This window comes from Triticum urartu, chromosome 1A, assembly GCF_056163025.1.
Source record: "Triticum urartu cultivar PI428250 chromosome 1A, HENAU_Tu73, whole genome shotgun sequence".
NCBI lineage: Eukaryota > Viridiplantae > Streptophyta > Magnoliopsida > Poales > Poaceae > Triticum > Triticum urartu.
Window position 1 is genome coordinate 16,271,840 of NC_141873.1, and position 19,026 is coordinate 16,290,865.

At 45.0% G+C, this 19,026-nt stretch overlaps 1 protein-coding gene across 1 annotated transcript; it reads right to left on the minus strand.

Moving 5' to 3' along the window:
* Positions 1 to 10,425: 10,425 nt before the first annotated feature.
* On the minus strand, positions 10,426 to 15,192 carry LOC125542789 (disease resistance protein RGA5). The gene is made up of 4 exons (XM_048705973.2): positions 14,962 to 15,192; positions 14,754 to 14,847; positions 13,800 to 14,658; positions 10,426 to 12,621 (listed from the first exon to the last, which is right to left on the minus strand). The coding sequence occupies exons 3-4, from the start codon at positions 14,603 to 14,605 to the stop codon at positions 10,662 to 10,664; spliced, it is 2,766 nt and encodes a 921-aa protein (XP_048561930.2). The 5' UTR covers positions 14,606 to 14,658; positions 14,754 to 14,847; positions 14,962 to 15,192; the 3' UTR covers positions 10,426 to 10,661.
* Between the last annotated feature and the right edge of the window lie 3,834 nt (positions 15,193 to 19,026).

Sequence of the window (19,026 nt, forward strand, 5' to 3'; positions counted from 1 at the left end):
TACACGCAAGGACTACATGGACGAGATCATAGCTCTAGCAAGACACAATGGCGATCTTAAGCAGGAGATTGAAGAACTCAAGAGGAAGTTAGCAACCAAGGAGGAAGACGAGTACGTCGCATGTCCGGACAACTACATCATCATCGACGACACCGATTCGGATCCAAGTGAACCCGACTTTGAAGACGAAGCTGGAGCAGATATCATGGAGTCTTCCACCGGTTCAAATTTCTAGATGACCACCAGATAGTAGTAGTATTCCCCCATGTAAACATCATAGTCGAGCACTTTTGCGATAGTTTTAGACCGATTGTAAGCCCTTGTTTGTTTGAATGAAGTGATTTTGTGTGCATTTGCTCATGTGCATTGGGGCAGTGTTTTCTCTTTAGACCTCACTCTATTCTTAATTCTCGTCTTTTCTAAACCCTCAGATGCCTCCGAGGCGTGACAATGGATTCCCACCGGAGCTCACTCAGTTGATCCAGCAGCAGAATCAATTGATGCAGATGTTAGTTCAGAACCAGCAGAACAACAACAACAACCCACCACCACCACCACCTGTTGACCACTTAGCCCGTTTCCTTAGGCTGAATCCGCCGGTGTTTTCCAGTAGCACCGAGCCAATAGTAGCAGACGATTGGCTCCGTAAGATAGGAAGGGAGTTGACCACTGCAGGATGCACGGATGGTGAGAAAGTGAAGTTTGCCGCACACCAGCTTGACGGACCCGCGGCAGCATGGTGGGAGAATTTCACAGCCACTTACCCAGTTGACACTGTCACATGGGATCAGTTTTAGCAAGCTTTCCGCACTGCCCATGTTTCAGCAGGAGCTATGGCCATGAAGAAGCGTGAGTTTCGCAACTTACGCCAAGGAGGAAGGACAGTTGGCCAGTACATTGACGATTTCAGCAAGTTAGCACGTTATGCCCCAGATGATGTTGCTACGGATGCAGCTAAGCAGGAGAAGTTTCTGGAAGGACTGAATGATGAACTAAGCATGAAGTTGATGGTAGCGAGTTTCAACAACTACCAGGAGTTGGTAGATCGTGCCATCATGATTGAAGGAAAGCAACATCAGATTGAGAACCGTAAGAGGAAGTATGGATAGGGGAAGTATAACTCTGGAGCCCAGCAGAAGCCCCGTTTTACCCCTAAATCGGGATTTCAGTTTCAGCATACCCATGGAGGAGGTAGTTCGCACAACCATAATGGCCACAAGAATGGTAACGGGAATGGAGGAAGTAATGGACAGAACCAGACCACCCCATCGACCCCAACCAAGAGAGACCTGAGTCAAGTCACCTGTTTCAAGTGTTCCAGGACCGGACATTATGCCAATGAATGTCCCGAAGGCCAGAATGGAAATGGCAATGGAATCTCTGGGAAGAAGCCTAACCCTTTCAATAGGGGACAGGTGAACCACGTTAATGTGGAGGAGGTTGAAGATCAGCCCGATGCAGTAATCGGTAAGTTTTTGGTTAAGTCATTTACCGCACTCGTTCTTTTCAATACTGGTGCATCGCATTCATACATATCAAGGGGATTTGTGGAAAAGTATAGCCTGCCCACTAGGATTCTTAAAACGCCTATGTTAGTAAGCTCGCCAGGAGCAGAGTACATGGCCAGACAAGGATGTTTCCAAGTGCCATTAAGTATAGGAAGGCATGTTTTCCCAACGGATTTAATTATTCTGGAGTCCCAAGGTCTAGATGTGATTCTTGGTATGGATTGGCTGTCGATGTATGGAGGAAACATCGATTGCGCCAGTAAGACAATTTTGCTTACCACACCAGAAGGAAGAAGGATCAAGTATGTATCCCGGCATGTGCCAAACAGGACACAAGTAAACTGCCTAACAGGAGTTGTGCAAGAAGAAGTACTAGTGGTGAAGGATTTTCCTGATGTATTTCCTGAGGAATTGCCAGGAATGCCACCGGATAGAGACATTGAGTTTTTGATTGAGTTATTGCCAGGTACCGGCCCAATATCGAAGCGACCATACCGGATGCCAGCAAAGGATTTGGTAGAAATTAAGAATCAGATTAAGGAGTTATTGGATAAAGGTTACATTCGCCCAAGTTCTTCGCCTTGGGGATCACCAGTACTTTTAGTGGAAAAGAAGGATGGATCATTAAGGATGGTTGTTGATTACCGTGGATTGAATGAAGTAACCATCAAGAACAAGTACCCACTACCAATGATCAACGATCTGTTTGATCGGTTGCAGGGAGCTAAAGTATTTTCCAAGATCGATTTGCGATCAGGGTACCATCAGTTGAAGATTCGAGAGCAGGATATACCTAAGACAGCATTCACCACGAGATATGGACTGTATGAGTATACCGTTATGTCATTTGGATTGACTAACGCACCTGCCTATTTTATGAACCTGATGAACAAAGTGTTTATGGAGTTTTTGGATAAGTTCGTCGTGTTCATTGATGACATCCTGGTTTATTCAAAGAATGAAGAGGAGCATAAGGAACATTTACATTTGGTTTTGGAGAAACTAAGGGAACATTAGTTATATGCCAAGTTCAGCAAATGTGAGTTTTGGTTAAAGGAAGTTGGATTTCTTGGACATGTTATATCCGGAGAAGGCATAGCAGTTGACCCCACAAAGGTTGAGACCGTAACCGAATGGGAATCACCAATGCCAGTTGGAGAGATCCGGAGTTTCCTTGGACTCGCAGGATACTACCGGAGATTCATTGAGAACTTTTCAAAGATTGCAAAGCCTATGACTGAATTGTTGAAGAAGGATACAAAGTTCAAATGGACTGAGGAGTGTGAGGCTAGTTTCCAGGAGTTGAAGAAACGCTTGGTTACCTCACCAGTATTGATTTTGCCAGATCAGACCAAGGATTATGAGGTGTATTGCGACGCTTCACGTCGAGGACTTGGAGCAGTGCTTATGCAGGAAGGGAGAGTTGTTTCGTATGCTTCACGGCAACTGAAGCCTCATGAATTGAATTATGCCACGCATGATTTGGAGTTAGCAGCCGTAGTGCATGCATTGAAAATGTGGGGACATTTCCTCATTGGAAATCATTGTGAGGTGTACACGGATCACAAGAGTTTGAAGTACATTTTCACTCAGAAGGAGTTGAACCTCAGACAAAGGAGATGGTTGGAGCTCATCAAGGATTATGACATGAGATTGCATTACCATCCCGGAAAAGCTAATGTGGTAGCTGACGCATTGAGCCGTAAGAGCCATGTCAATATGGTAATGACAGGAGAAGTACCAAAGGAGTTAGCAGAAAACCTTCGTGAGCTATGTTTGGAAATAGTTCCGAGAGGCTATGTAGCAGCATTGGAGATTCAGTCAACATTGATGGATAAAATCAGAAAAGCTCAGAAGTCTGACAAGGAGATTGCTTCTATAAAAGAGAGAATGAGCAAAGGAAAATCAAAGGGATTTCGTGAGGATGAGCACGATACCCTATGGTTTGAGGACCGTGTCTATGTGCCAAATGACCCGGAGATCAGGAAGTTGATTTTGCACGAGGCACATGATTCACCGTATTCGATTCACCCAGGGAATACCAAGATGTATTTGGATTTGAAGGAAACATTCTGGTGGACCGGAATGAAGAAGGATATTGCAACATATGTAGCAGTTTGTGACGTATGTCAGAGAGTAAAGGCAGAGCATCAGAAGCCAGCAGGATTGTTACAACCATTGCCGATACCCGAATGGAAGTGGGATAAGATAGGCATGGATTTTATCACAGGACTACCCAGGACGAAAGCAGGCTATGACTCGATATGGGTAGTAGTTGATCGTTTGACAAAGGTAGCACATTTCATTCCAGTTAAGACCACTTACACCAGTGCTAAGTTGGCAAAGATATACATGACCAGGATCATTTGTTTGCATGGAGTTCTGAGGAGTATCATATCAGATAGAGGAACCCAATTTACCTCAAAATTTTGGAATCAGTTGCATGAAACTTTAGGAACCAGACTAGAGTTCAGCACAGCTTTTCAACCGCAGACAGATGGACAGACCGAGAGAGTCAATCAGATTTTGGAAGATATGCTGAGAGCTTGTGCACTAGATTATGGATCTAGCTGGGACGATAACTTGCCGTATGCGGAGTTTTCCTATAACAACAGTTACCAAACCAGTTTGAAGATGGCACCTTTCGAAGCTTTATATGGAAGGAGGTGCAGGACACCATTGTCATGGGACGAAGTTGGAGACCGTCAATTCTTTGGACCAGATTTGATTAAGGAGTCTGAACGGAAGGTTAAGTTGATTTGCGATAGGCTCAAGGTAGCCCAGTCCAGGCAGAAGAGCTACGCAGATTCTAAACGCAAGGAGACAGTTTACGAAACCGGAGACAGGGTTTATCTTCGAGTATCCCCACTTCGAGGAGTTAAGCGCTTTGGAGTTAAGGGAAAGTTAGCACCGCGTTTCATTGGACCGTATAAGATCTTGCAACGTATGGGAGAAGTCGCTTATAAGTTGGAATTACCAGAGGGACTGTCAGGAGTTCATGATGTATTCCATGTTTCTCAGCTGAAGAAATGTCATGCCAAGATGGCGGAGGTACCGCTAAGAGATACAGTACCGCTTGAAGCGATTCAGTTGGAGGATGACTTAACATATGAGGAGAATCCAGTCAAGATTCTCGATTATGCCAGCAGAGTTACCATGCGGGAAAAGAATCTGTTATCTTTCAAGCCTTCAAGAAACGACTTGGGACTTCTGGGCGACATGAAATGAAGTTTGATTTAGCCCGAATTATTAAGAAGGTAGAGGATCTCGACCAACTCACGGTGCCCTTCACCCACCAAGAAATTGATGATGTGATTAAATTCATGCATGCGGATAGAGCTCCGGGACCAGATGGTTTCACAGGGCACTTCCTCAAATCATGCTGGCACGTGATCAAGGAAGACTTCTACAAACTTTGCAATCAATTCCATGAGGGTAACTTAAACCTAGAGAGCATTAATGAAGGTTTCATTACTTTGGTTCCAAAAATTAATGCACCTACTTCAGTTAATGATTACAGGCCCATCACTCTCCTCAATTATTGTCTTAAGATCATTACGAAACTCCTCGCCAACCATTTACAAAAGATCATCTTGAAAATAGTGCATCGAAATCAATATGGTTTTCTGAAGGGCAGGTCTATACAAGAATGTTTGGCATGGGCGTTTGAGTACATTTATCAATGCCAAACCTCAAAAAAACCAATTGTCCTCCTTAAGCTTGATTTTGCTAAGGCGTTTGACACGATTGAACATGAAGCAATGTTGGAGATTATGCAACACATGGGATTCAACGATAAATGGCTACACTGGATTAAGGCTATTCTGGCTTCAGGCAAATCCTCAGTCCTTCTTAATGGTGTACCGGGGAGACAATTTCATTGTAAAAGTGGGGTACGTCAAGGAGATGCGTTATCTCCTTTGTTTTTTGTGCTGGCAGCTGACCTCCTTCAAGCCGTCATTAATGATGCTTTTGCTCAAGGCCTTATTCAGCTTCCTTTCCCGTGTGCCACCCAAAAAGAGTACCCGGTCATTCAATATGCCGACGACACAATTATGGTTCTCCCAGCTTGTGAAACACAAGCTGCCACGATCAAGCAAATTTTGTCGGATTATGCTACTTCCATTGGCCTTAAAATCAACTTCCAAAAATCCACTCTCATCCCAATCAACTGTGATGACTCTCTCACTAACAACATTGCCCAAATCTTTGGCTGCATGACTGGCAAAATGCCCTTTACCTACCTCGGGCTGCCGTTGGGGTCCACTCGGCCATCTGTTCAGGACTTAATGCCATTGGTTTGCAAAATGGAGCGCCGCCTCACAGCTACTCTCAACATGATCTCATATGGAGCAAAACTTCCGTTACTAAACTCAATGATCACTTCGCTGGTAATTTTTGCTCTCTGCACACTCAAGCTCCCCATTACCATTATTGAGCTGATAGACAAGATCAGGAGGAAATGTCTCTGGACCAAAAAGACAGAGCAAGGGGAATCTTGTAACTCTCTGGCTGCTTGGAGCATGATTTGCAAGCCAAAAGATTGTGGTGGGTTGGGCATCTTAGATCTCAGAACACAAAGTGATGCCCTGTTGCTTAAATATCTTCACAAATTCTACAATCACTGGGATCTACCGTGGGTGGAACTAATCTGGAACACCTACTACACCACGAAAATCCCACATGCAACGGATGCATGTGTGTCCTTCTGGTGGAGAGACATTACAAAGCTTATGCCCATCTATAGAGGCATCACCAAAGTCACAATTCAGGACGGCCGCAACACTTTGCTTTGGAAAGATCTTTGGATGGATAGTATTCTTGCCTCTAGCTATCCCAGGGCCTTCTCGTTCACAAGAAATGAAGACATCTCTGTCCAAGCTCTCTTAACGGCGCCCACGTTGGGGGAAACCTTCCAACTTCCTCTATCTGAACAGGCACATGCAGAGTTGATGGATCTACAACAACTATTGACACCTATCACCTTGGCCCACGGAGAGGATAGATGGACGTGCATTTGGGCTAAAGGAGACTACACTGCCAGCCAATACTACTCCTACTATTTCAGAGAAATAAAAGCTCACCAAACATACAAATGGCTATGGAAATCAAAGGTCACCATGAAAATAAAAGTGTTTGGCTGGCTCCTCCTCTCAGATAGACTCAACATTCGAAACATGCTCAAGAGGAGACATTATAACATTGGTGACAATCACACTTGCCTCCTTTGTGATTCGCCTATTGAAGAAACTTTGGAACATCTATTCTTTACTTGCCCATTCAGCCAAGAATGCTGGTCACATCTACATATCAGATGGACGACACATGGTACAAGACTTCAATGGATTGAACAAGCAAAAATTACGTGGAATCGCCCTATGTTCATGGATATTTTCCTTCAGGCTGCTTGGAGCATATGGAAAGAGAGAAACAATAAACACTTTCAAGGGATCTCACCATCGAAATCATCCTGGCTGGCTAGGTTGAAAGAAGACCTCTTCCTTCTTCGCTACAGAGTGGGAGAAAAACTTATCCCCTTTTTTACCTCTTTTGTAGATAGTATCGAACTTTCTTTTTCTGCCTCTTTTGGGTCTTTTCCCCTTGTATCCACCCCCCCCCCCCTCCTCCCAACTGCCCCATGGCAATGGATGTAAGGTTATGACTTTGTAAGACTTTTTCACTTATATTAATACATACAGTAGGAGCCTCTCCTACTGTTTCAAGTGTAAAAAAAAAACCAAACAAACCCACAACACAGAAAAACAGGACGAAACAGTGAAAAAATGACAAAAAAAAAACAAAGATAGCAAAAAAACGAACTCAGTGCTATAGCGATGGGCCGGAGCTACCATCTTGCTATAAGCGAGATATAGTTCCCATGCTCAAGGCATCTTGCCATAAGTGAGATATAATTTCCACGCTCGAGGGATGCTCATTGATTAGTTTCTCCCTAGAAATGTTGTGCTGTTGTCAATCCAGACCAGTTGTAAAAGCCCAACAACCCGCAATGCCCTCGTGACAACAACCTTATGGGCTGATCCGCTGATGTAGCCGAGCAACCCTCTGGCATCTGCATTAGCATTTGCCTCAAAAGAAAAATCTGTATTCATGGAAAGTTAACAGAGATTTATAATGTAAGTAGAAGTTATAGCTGATGTAGCTGAGCAACCCTGTGGCATCTATATATGCACCTTTTAATTGATATATACTTGTATATTGCCATACTGTTCAGAACAAAATTTCAAGCTTTTTATTGTTTCTGAAGTAGCCAATTCAAGATTTTCTTAAAGCAGCAAGTTTCAAGGTTTATAAGCTGTAAACATCTTACCTAGAGCGAATGGGGGACTGGAGCCAGTTCCATTGCGGTCTTATATTCCGAATCTGAAAGAAACTAGCACAATAAGGAGGCCTCTGAATCAGAGTTCAGCACAAAGTACGACAGACGAGTTAAGTTCGTCGTGTATTAGGCTGTCCTCGTCGTCACACTCTAGTGTCGTGAGTCCTCTGCTTCGCTTTCTAAATGCTTCATTCGTCACACAGCCATCGACTCGCTCTATCAACGCATCGAGACACAAGCTCGTAATTTCTCAAGAAAGAAATGGATACAGTTTTTTATGCTTATTTTCGGAGGAGATTTGCTGGTATCATCCTTCTCAATAGATTTGTTAGGCACAACGAACACGATGATAGACTCAGTTAGATTGCCGTCCGCAGATGACCTCGGTTAATAGATCATCACTTGTCAAGTTTGTCTTGCTCCTCCCGCAAGGAAGGGATCGGATGAGTCGAAGAGAGCTGATAGTGGGCCATACTGGTCAGTGGGACAATTCGGGCAGGCCCACATGTCCGTGACTCTGGGTCGTTGTTGGAATCAATACAGTCAAAGAGTCTTGATCTCATGATAACGGTTGATAGTGGCAAAGACGGAAAATGAACCAACGGACTCATATCCATAAATAGCAGAAAAGTATGCAAGCTCGTAATTCCAATGTGAAGTAGTAGTTGCATTGATACAAAAAAAAAGGGAAGAAGAAAATGCAGAGACGGCAGGGACAACATATGGTGATCTGCATCCTGGTATCCTAGCACAGCACCACTCTACACAACTATACACAGCAGCAAAAGTAACAATTAACCTCATGAACAAGATACCAGAAACTGCTGGCAATCTACCGCGGTTACTGGTTAGTACAGCCATTTGTTCCGAAAGCTAACAGCCATCTACAACAAACATACCAAAACTAGACTTGTGATTGGTTTGAGGAACCCCTACATTTTTTTCCAAGTATTTAACAAAAAACTACCACATTTCGTGCAACCGTGCCTACAAACTACCACTTTACAAAATTTTATTGAAAATTACCACTTTTCGACTAATCATTGACTAAAAACTACCATGTGTGAAAAGTGTCCGGTTCGGCCAGTTTAAACCTGTTTATGACAGGTTGGGCCCACTTGTCAGAACTAAAAAAGTCTACTCCATTAACTTTGACCGTCAACCTGTGGGGTCCATATGTCAGTTTTATCTTCTCCCCGACCATGTTCCCTGTCACTCGTCTAGAGCGCGCTGCCGGTGTGGGTTCGCTCGCCGTCGTGGCACCCACCTCTCCGAGGGCTGAAACCATGTCTAGGAGCGCCACCTAGCCGCACCGCATCCTATTGGCAAAGGAATCATCCTAGAAGCCCCCGAATCGCCTCGCTGAGTTCGTGCTTCCCCGCCTCCGGTGGACCTCAACCTCGCCGGATTCGCCGCCTTAGAGTGCTTCTGGCCCCTCCCTCGACCTCCTCAAGTGAGTGCTCCTAAAGTGGTACACGTCGTCGTCCTCGAGCTGTTCATCCCCGAGCCATCTTGCCCATGAGCACCCGCTCCGGGAGCCACCGCGTAGCCGGAAGCTCCCGTCCTTCCCCGCCTCTCATGAGCCTACGTGCTGCTGGTGATCCCTAGAGTTCCCTTCCTCTGGCTCCGTCGGCCGCCACAATCGAATCAGCAGCTAGCTCCTGTACCTATACGTGCGCATCCGGCTGGGACAAATCAATCCACCTGCTTCAGAGGTTAGCTTGGCTAGTTTGTACGTGGTGATTTTCTGGGCCAAGAGCATCGTTCAGGTGCTAGCTTCAGTTCACGGAATCCCTAGAGGTTAGCTTCAGTTCACCGGAGATGCAGCGGCGACCACGGTCGCGAGGCAGAGGAGGAGCCATCGGTCCTGGTAGGGAGACCGGGTCAAGGGTGGTGCACCGTCGGGATCTAGGAGGTCGCCCCCCGCAGGCCATCAAGTCCGGCGAGGAGCTCCGGGACGGCCTAGGCACGCGCGCGGTAGACGGGGACTTCCCCTGATCTGATCTAGATCCTCCATAGAGAAGATATAACTGACATGTGGATCCCACAGGTTGACGGTCAAAGTTAACGGAGTAGACTTTTTTAGTTCTGACGAGTGGGCCCAACCTGTCATAAACAGGTTTAAACTGACCGAACCGGACACTTTTCACATATGGTAGTTTTTAGTTAATGATTAGTCGAGAAGTGGTAGCTTTCTGTAAAATTTTGTAAAGTGGTAGTTTATAGGCACGGTTGCACGAAATGTGATAGTTTTTTTTGTTAAATAATTGTTTTTCCCTTTAATTAAGAGAGGAAAGTGCGAGACACATGTCCGAACCAAGGTTCGAACCAGCGCCGGCTGTGAGGCGCCACTGTGCTATGAGCCTATGAGCCCAGCAAACATACCAGGACACCTGACTGTTCTAAGAGAAACCAAAGCTCACTCAGGAGCAGAGCAATACAGGCACAGCCAAAGCCTCGCGCAAACACAAGATGAAATAACTCCCATCAACAGCTTCACCCAGATCCGCCAAGGGAACAACCGCAATGAAGCGAGCAAAGTAAAATCACACATTGCTGATTGCTCTGCACTGCACAAAATACTTCAGCAATAACAGTACAGTTCACCATGAAACGGCATCAAATCAAATGGTTTTTTATCAGGTGTTACAGATCACCCAAGATTTATTGAGACTGTAAACAAGGGTGAAAATACAGAATACTAGAACAAAATGGAAACGGATCACTCAATAACTTCAATTATTACAGAGAACTGAGAAAGGGAAATGTAGACAGGTACATGATTATTCACCGAAACACCGACCAGCGCCATTTTGTCACTCATCCTGTGACATGAAGTCCGCAGATTCTCTAGTCATTTCCAGCATGGGCCGGTTGGGGTTGGGGTGTGCATTGACCATGCTCTTGAAAGCTCCCTCCGCTGCCTCCACATAGGCAGCACTGACGCCCTCGCAAAATATGACGATAGAAACGCAAGCAAGGCTGGAGAGATGCTGGATGCCAAAATCAAAACCAGCACCAACAGATTTGAACTTAGATAAATAAACATGGAGATCAAGTTTCTTCAGGTTAGGCATAGCGCCCACTTCAAACGTCAGCTGCGAAAAACTGAACTTCAACTCGAGCCTCTCTAACTGTTCAAATCCTGAACTTATGATGATAGGCCCTAAGCAGCCAGAGTAAAGCTTGAATTCAACCAGAGTTGGTATGCTTCCAACTGTACGCAGATCATCTTGCTCTATCTCATCCCCACCACTGATATATAATTTTTCTAGGTTGGCAAGTGAAAGCAGCCATTTGTTCATCCAACACATGCGTCCATGGCGGAGATAGACCTCTCGGATGCTATTGAGAGCAGGCAAGAACGGATGTCCTATGAAGCCATCCTTTTCTCTCAAATAAAATGTAACATAGAGGTTGCTAAGTCTGCCTGCATCCAGTTTAGAGAGGGAGGACACCAACCTTTTTTCCTTGGAACTTCCCTTGCCAGATTTAAGAATATCATTGGTGTCCCAAATAATTCCCAGCTTACGCAAACCCGTTAATTTGCCCAGCTCATTCAGAAAGTTAACTGATTGGCTGAAGGCATTTATATCACCAAGCTCTTGCAACCTCTTCATATTTCCAATAAGATCAGGCAATTTAGTTTCATCTGAAACAAACAGACGCTGCAGTTGTCTTAGACGAGTAATGGATCCAGGCATCTCAACTAATTCCGTAAATGATGCATCAAGTGTTTCTAGGAACCCCATATCTCCAATCTGTATGGGAAGCTCAGTTACATCTGTTCCAGAGATGTTCAAGTACCTTAATAGAGGATTTCTTCCAATATCTTTGACATGATGATTCCCCAACTCCGAGCAATCTTGTACGTCGAGCACACGCAGAGCATTTGACTTCACAGAGGAAATTAATTGCCCAAGATGCCCAGAAGCACCGAGAGATCGAGCATGCGATAAATCCAGTTGTGCGATACATGATGGATCTTTGTTTGCAAACAGAGAGAGACGACGTACTTTGTAATCTAGCCTTGATTGATTACTTGTCAAAGTACAAAAATTCTCTTCCATGGACTTTATCATGAGGAAATCAAGGATAACATTGTGGACTCTGTAGAACCGTGCCTTACCATCATATGGCACGCCCACTGATTCTATTAAACTTCTGTTAACAAGCTCATATAAATATCTCTCTCCTACTTCAACAAGATCTTCCCCATCTTCATTGCGAATGAAGCCCTCTGAAATCCATCTGTGTACTAACCGCTCCTTTTCAATCAAACAATCTTCGGGAAACATAGCCAAATACAATAGACAACTTCTTAGATGAGGGGGAAGGTCAAAGTAACTCAGAGATAATATGTATTTCATAGCATCAATGTCAGGCTTCTTGTGTCTTTCTGCAAAGACACTAGAGAGTCCCACGTGACCCCACTCTTCTTTGTTTTCCTCAGCAGCCAGCAATCTAGATATGGCATTGATGGCCAGTGGTAAACCACCACATTTTTTTAAGACATCCTTCGAGACTTCTTTCAATTCAGGGGGAAATCCCTTTTCGTGACCAAATACTCGGTTCAAAAATAGCTTCTCCGAGTCAGCAACACTAAGTGGTTGGATATTGTAGACAAGATCCCCGTTAGAAGAGCAACATGATTTAGCTACATCATAAATACGTGTTGTGGTCATTATTACACTGCCACAACTATTCTTGCATAACGCACATTTCAAAACATCCCATGTCTTCATATCCCATATATCATCGATTATCACAAAGTACCTGCAAAGTATAGGAAAAAATTATTCAATATTTTTTCTGACAAAAACAAATGCACAGTAGATGGCCCATCCATTTACCAAGGATAAATTTGGTCATACAAATTATAATAATTCTAATCTTAATTAGCGAGTTACTAGGTGTGTGAAAAGTAAGGTTATGAATTTTGGTACTCCTTTTCAATAAATTAGATTAATTCCTATTTTGGGTTCCTTGTTATGTTCCCATGACAAAGTTTACTCTCTTGTCTCTCTGCACACGGTCGCCCGTCAGTGCCTTCTTCCCCAACATCGAGAACAGTGGGTCCCAGGCGTGTTAGACGGTAGTGTGCGAGCAGGTGGCCGTGCATGAGCTCCTGGTGTGGAGTATGGTGTGGGAGGCGAAGGTGGAGGCAATGGCAGCAAAGCGGAGGCGGCGAGTCTGAACCCTGAACGCCCTTGCTGCCAGGAGGTCCGAACGCCTGGCCGGAACAGCAGTACGGTGACTGCAGCAAACGTCGTGTCGCACGGACGCAGACTGCAGCGGGTGTCGTGCCGCGCAGGCGAGGACTACAGCGAGTGTGGTCCGTGCCTGTCAAATTGCCTTTCATCGTAATCGTAGCCAACAACATCCCCCGAGCCATGCCAAATTGCCGTTAGGCTCCACCTCGTCTAGATGAATTCTCCCCGCGAAGGAATGCCAAGGGAGCTCCCATGCAGTTCTCGTCTTCTTTGTATCTGGTGGAATTCCACCGCTCTGCCGATCTACACATTTTGCCTCCCGTTCTCTTATGATGTCCACCGATGTCGCCAACTTCAGCAGGGTGGAATTTACTTAATAACTAAATAAATTATTCTCTCACTGACTCCCATCCGCACTAAAGGAACCATTTTGTTTGAATAACCAACTAACTCAACTGAAGTTCCTATCGTTACACATACTGCAGTCTCACGGAAAATAAATTTTACATAGCAAATCAAATACGTTTGTATAGATGAGAGAGCAAAATTAGAAGATATAAAAACCATTAGTTAGCCTCATTATGCTCCCCTGGTATCCAATCTATTTTAGTAGTACGACCAATCAAGTGTCCAAAAGAAAAAGAGTAGTACTACCAATCGCAACACGACTAAAATGTTATTAAAACTATCTTTTGAATAACGGACGTAGGCACTAGCTAGTGGCATTGCGTACATACATACCTTTTATCTTGTAGGAGATCTCTGATTTGATCGACGAGTTTTGGAATCTCGCTTTCATCGGAAGAATAATCTTGAGCGTGGAATTGAGACAGTACACATTTTAAAATGGTTGCCATATCAGGGCTTCGTGAAATTGATACAAAAGCCCGATATTCAAAGTTTATTCTAAGCTCGTCGTAGACCTGTTTGGCAAGAGTCGTCTTCCCTAAACCCGCACAACCAACAATAGAGACAACCTTCTGTTCATCCTCCCCGTTTCTCAGCCACTTAACAAGCTCATATTTCGGACCATCAATGCCTACAAGGTCGGCTGCACATGTATCGACTGTGCACAATCTAGGGTCAACGAATTCTGTTCTTGCGGGACAGACATCCTCAACCCTGCAGTATCTTTCACATCTATCATGGGCCTCCAGGATTTGGCTCTTGATGTCTCTCATATCTTTGGCTATCTGATGGCGGTTCTTGACGGGTAACAAATTATTGAATTTGATCATGTGCTTCTTGATGCCACTCTTGGGACAGGCGTGATGGAGCATAAGTGACATGGAGTTGTCAATCTTGTCCTCAATATCATATGAGAGCTCCCGCACAAAGTCAGCACAACTCTTGTCAAACTGTTCATGTTCCTCCGTGTCCGCCACCATGAGGAGGAATGATTGCATGGCCCTGAGGACATCATGGATGATAATGATGTCGCGGCCAACACCATTGAGCAGCTTGTATTCGTCATCTAGCATGGTTCGCAACTTTGTCTGGAGGGAACCCATTGCTCCCGTGGATGCGCTCACCAGACATGGTGCCATTGTTGCTCAGTGCTCACTCAGAGTTGTTCACTCTCCATAGTTCCGTATCAGCTCTGAAATGGCAAATTAACGCATCGGTGGTGTGGACGGGTAAAGATGCATGTTTCCTTTTATATAGGCAATCTGCTAAACAATTCAGAGTTCAGACCTCGGTGCATTGAACGGCATACAGGCAAGGGTCGTCGGTGGAGCTAGCACCAAACCGTCGAGCGTACAGTGAAGAGTGGCCCAAAATCAAGATCCTGGTACAACACAAAATGAATACCAAATCCACACCAATTAGAACCGAGGAAGCGCAAAGCAACCCCGAGCCGGGAACCAAGCACAAGAGATCCTAGCTAGACAAAGACAAGTACCTAGTGCTTGATCCAAGCTCCATGGGCGTGATGCTTGGAGCCGTCGTAGCTGCCCATCCGAGACCGTGGCGTATGCCCCCAAACAGGGGGCTCGGCGGCGGCGCTCGCTCGGGCTCGAGCTTCGCGGTCGTCTGGATCTAGCTAGAAGGGGGGAGCAGGACTGTTGGAAGAAAGGGGATTTTTTGCTGTACGCGACCAAACTGAATCGGAGACTGGAGACAAGGGAACGAGATCCCCTAACGTACACTGCAGAGAGACGTTGATGCGTCTAGGCCGTTCTTTTCGCATCCAACGGCAGGAGGTGAAAACACAACTCATAACAGCATCTCTACAGATCCAATAAAAGGGGCCATCCCGAATAATAACAGTGCTTCTTATGGAGCTGTCATTCGTTGCAGCAGCCGTTGCTCGAATGGAGCATGTAGCTGACGTGGTTACTACTGAATCGGAAGCGCCGCGTCAAGGACTTTTGCTCCTTCAGAGTCAGGGATGTGAGAAGGTTGTGGTCCAAACTGATAACGTGACTACTGTTGATGCACTAAATAAAAACGAGGGTTGCTCGTTGGTTGGTGGTTGCACCGATTCTCAATCTCAATGAATGTCCAAGTCTACTTGCCAATTCCGGAAAGGTCCTTACTGAACATTGTAATAGGGAGTTGAATATGGTTGCCCATGAGCTAGCTAGTTTTGGGAGGTCTAATCCATCGATGTTGTGGTCGGATACACCACCACGTTTTATTTTGTCTTTATTTATTAGCAGATGATGTACTTGTGATTTAATTTAATAAAGCTTGTCATGAAGGCCTTCCCCTAAAAAAAGGGTCATCCGGAATAATAACCGCAGATTTAGCGGACGAGAGTGTTTTTTCCGCCCCGAATAGATCCCGCAAAGTCGACCATCCTGTAAACCTTTTTGCGGGATCCTGCATAGTTCGGGTCGTTTCCGTCATATCTACGGGATTCGGCCCTTTTTTTCGGTTCCCCTATCCTTTGCGCCAAGAAAACTTCGGCCACCTTCCGTTCCTACCTCATGCACCGTCGACGCCTCCGATCTCACCTCCGACTTCGCCGTCCGGCCTCGCCGCGCTGCCAACCACCCGAATGGAGTACCCACAACATCGGGGTGCCCCATATCATGTGTCACCGCCAATAAGTATGCCAACACTCAGTCCTCTAGCACTTCCCGCGGTCGTGCATGCAGGTGCCACCCCAACATCTAACGTTGCCGACAGCAAGAGGAAGCGACACGGGAATCACCTCGTTCAAGGGGGCATAGCCGGCGCGGCACCATCTCCTTCCGTCCCCGCTCTGGTTCCTCTCGTCGTGGCCGCTGGCTCAAGGAAGAAGACCGCCTTCACCGCCCAGTCCAATGCGCTGGCGAAGCCCTCGAGGAAGAAGGTGGTCACGGCAAGAGGCCGGGCTCCTCCTCCACCTCCGGCAGGCCACATTCTCCCCGATCGCGGCCACTTCACCGGTCACGCTTACCATGTGTTCGATGAAACGTCCACGAGGTAAAAAAATATTTTGCTCGAAACGCTCCGGTGATCTTTGCTGCGACTTTGAAGCACCTGTTTGAGCTTTTCCCAATGAAATTTGTAGCCAAAGCATGCACTCAACCTATACCAAAATGTTGGCGAAGAATGCGGTGAATTTGTGTGCTCCCCTTGACGATTTTGCTACGCCTCACGTGAAGGTCGAGGTGGAGGTGGATCAAGCAAAGACAATGGTGATGAAGTGGAAGTGATTCTGGAGGCCGAGTACGATGCTAGGGTGGAGAGGACTGGCAACTACATGGAGATGGAGGATGTGTGATTGATTCAAGCATGGGAGAGTGTCTCACTTGACGCGGTGGTCGGCAAGTATCAAAGCTATGGGAATTATTGGCAAAGGACCGAGGACAAATACCACCAAATCATCACATTCCCTTCCGGTCGGTCCTTGAAGTCACTTCGAGGCCATTGTGATATCTCCTTTTTGTCCTTTTTGTTGACCTGGTATTGAAACTAAAAGGAGTATCCCGCACCAATTTCCCTAGAGGTGACCCTGGGTTATCGAACCCACGAGAGGAAGATTCCCTTGAAGCGATGGTCTCTAGCAAGCTTTTACTAAATTGTCAAATCCATCTTTTGACCGGATCTGTAAGCAAATAGTGATTCAAACACTTATAATAAAAAGAAGGTATGGGGATGAGGTCTTAATGCCCCCATACCTTATCGGACTACTCACACATGGAGATCAGATCGCGGGAAGAAATCATTAAAGAACACATCTTGAGATTGATTGCTTGATTGCAATATGTCTTACAATAGATGCTTGTGTGATGCACGATTACAAGTATGAACTAGATGAGAGAGGACTATGGTGGTGGAGATGGCTATGGAGGTGAAGATGGCGGCTGCTAGGGTTTTTGGATGATGAAGATGAATGAGTTGTGGATGTGCTTGACGCTCCTCCTCTGCTTCATTTGTTGACATTTCGACGGGGTCCGCTTAATAAAAATTGTTGGGGTGGACGAACTGCCTCGGTTTTCATGCCAAACGACTGCTCATGCGAGCGCTCGCGGTCGCATGGAACACCGTCTTCTGCTCTGGAGTCCCTCTGACGCCTCCTGATGATTTGTTTCTTCTCCATTCTCCCCCTTTCTTATCTCCCATGTTATATCTCCCCTTTTTAGCCCATTTCCTATGAAAAAATATTAAATAGAGGATTTGTGGAATCCTTTGCATTCATTAGTCATTAGGTGGCATTATCGGAGCGAATATCTCTACTTTAGTGAAATATCTCGGTTTAAACAAGGTTGAAATGAGTGTAAAAATATCAGTCATCAACTCCCCCAAGCCTAAACTTGATCATCCTCGATCAACATAAAGTGAAATCCGAATCATAAGGAACTCAGTTGTTTAAACTGAAATAACAAGAAGGTTTTGGTTCACTTACGATCAGTATGCCTAGATAGCCTCCCGCTTCTTGACCTGAAAACTTATCGTAGATATAGCGGTGGCATGGTTATAGTGCAAGTGTTAGTGAAGTAAATATAATCAACACAAAGTTTCTAATCTACTAGATAAAACAACTTTGCAACACTTCATTTCATTTAATCTAGACAACACTTGCTTGTTGGGAATGCACGGAAGAGTTTCTAAGATAGAGCCATGAAAACATAACTTAGGGAGTAGAAAGCATGTAGTGAAACATGATGCTCAAGTGCTCTTGAACACACCCACAATTGTTTCTCCCTCTAGGCTCTTAAACACTTTGTTTCAATCATTGTTTGTTGGAACTTTGATTGTTATGAGAAGGAGATTATGCCAAATAAGTGATCATGCATAGGTTTCCGCTATGGCTTAATGTTTGGGAACTTGGGACTTTAGCAATAATGTCTCTTTCGATCTCTTTTGACCAATCCCCTTTATTTACCACATACACACCCATTCAAGAGAAAATCCGAATAATATTTGTTTATAGTGTTGTCACTACATACGGTAACAAACTCATAGCCGAAAGCCATCACTCTTGGTGGATCATTCATTAGCCAGCGGAGTCCTCGGCATAACATCAAGAAGGGTAATGAAGCCACATTTACACACGTAAATGTGTATATAGTAGCATAGCCCATACTACCAGTCGGAGGCTGTAACACCATGTTGAGATTTACAACACAGATTTTTTGCATAATCTCACCCATCTTTCAACTAAGTTTCTCTAGACAATTTAATCCACAAGTGCTATCAAGTCCATTAAAATTAACAACATGGGGTTGAGCATGTTCAAACATCATTTCCCTGCAATTTCTCAAATCCCAAGTCTTGAAAAACTTTCTCTTGTGCAAAGTTACACTTGGTTAATTTCATTTCATTTTTAAAATTGTCCCACGACAAGTCTTAGTTGTCTAAACTAAAGAAAACAAAGGCTACAAAATTATTTCAGCTACTAGAGCAAAACCTTTGTATCAACTATCAAGACTCACTCCCATCCACACATATTACACATACTGCAACTACATCTACTCTAAGTGTCCAAGTGCAAAAGACGGGGGTTGTAGGACATACCTTCACAGCTGTGAAT

Bases quoted from the DNA above. Each gene is read 5' to 3' on its own strand.
- LOC125542789 (XM_048705973.2), bottom strand. From the start codon at position 14,605: ATGGCACCATGTCTGGTGAGCGCATCCACGGGAGCAATGGGTTCCCTC. The intron at 12,622-13,799 runs GTATGTATGTAC...TATACTTTGCAG, and splicing joins GATCTCCTACAAGATAAAAG to GTACTTTGTGATAATCGATG.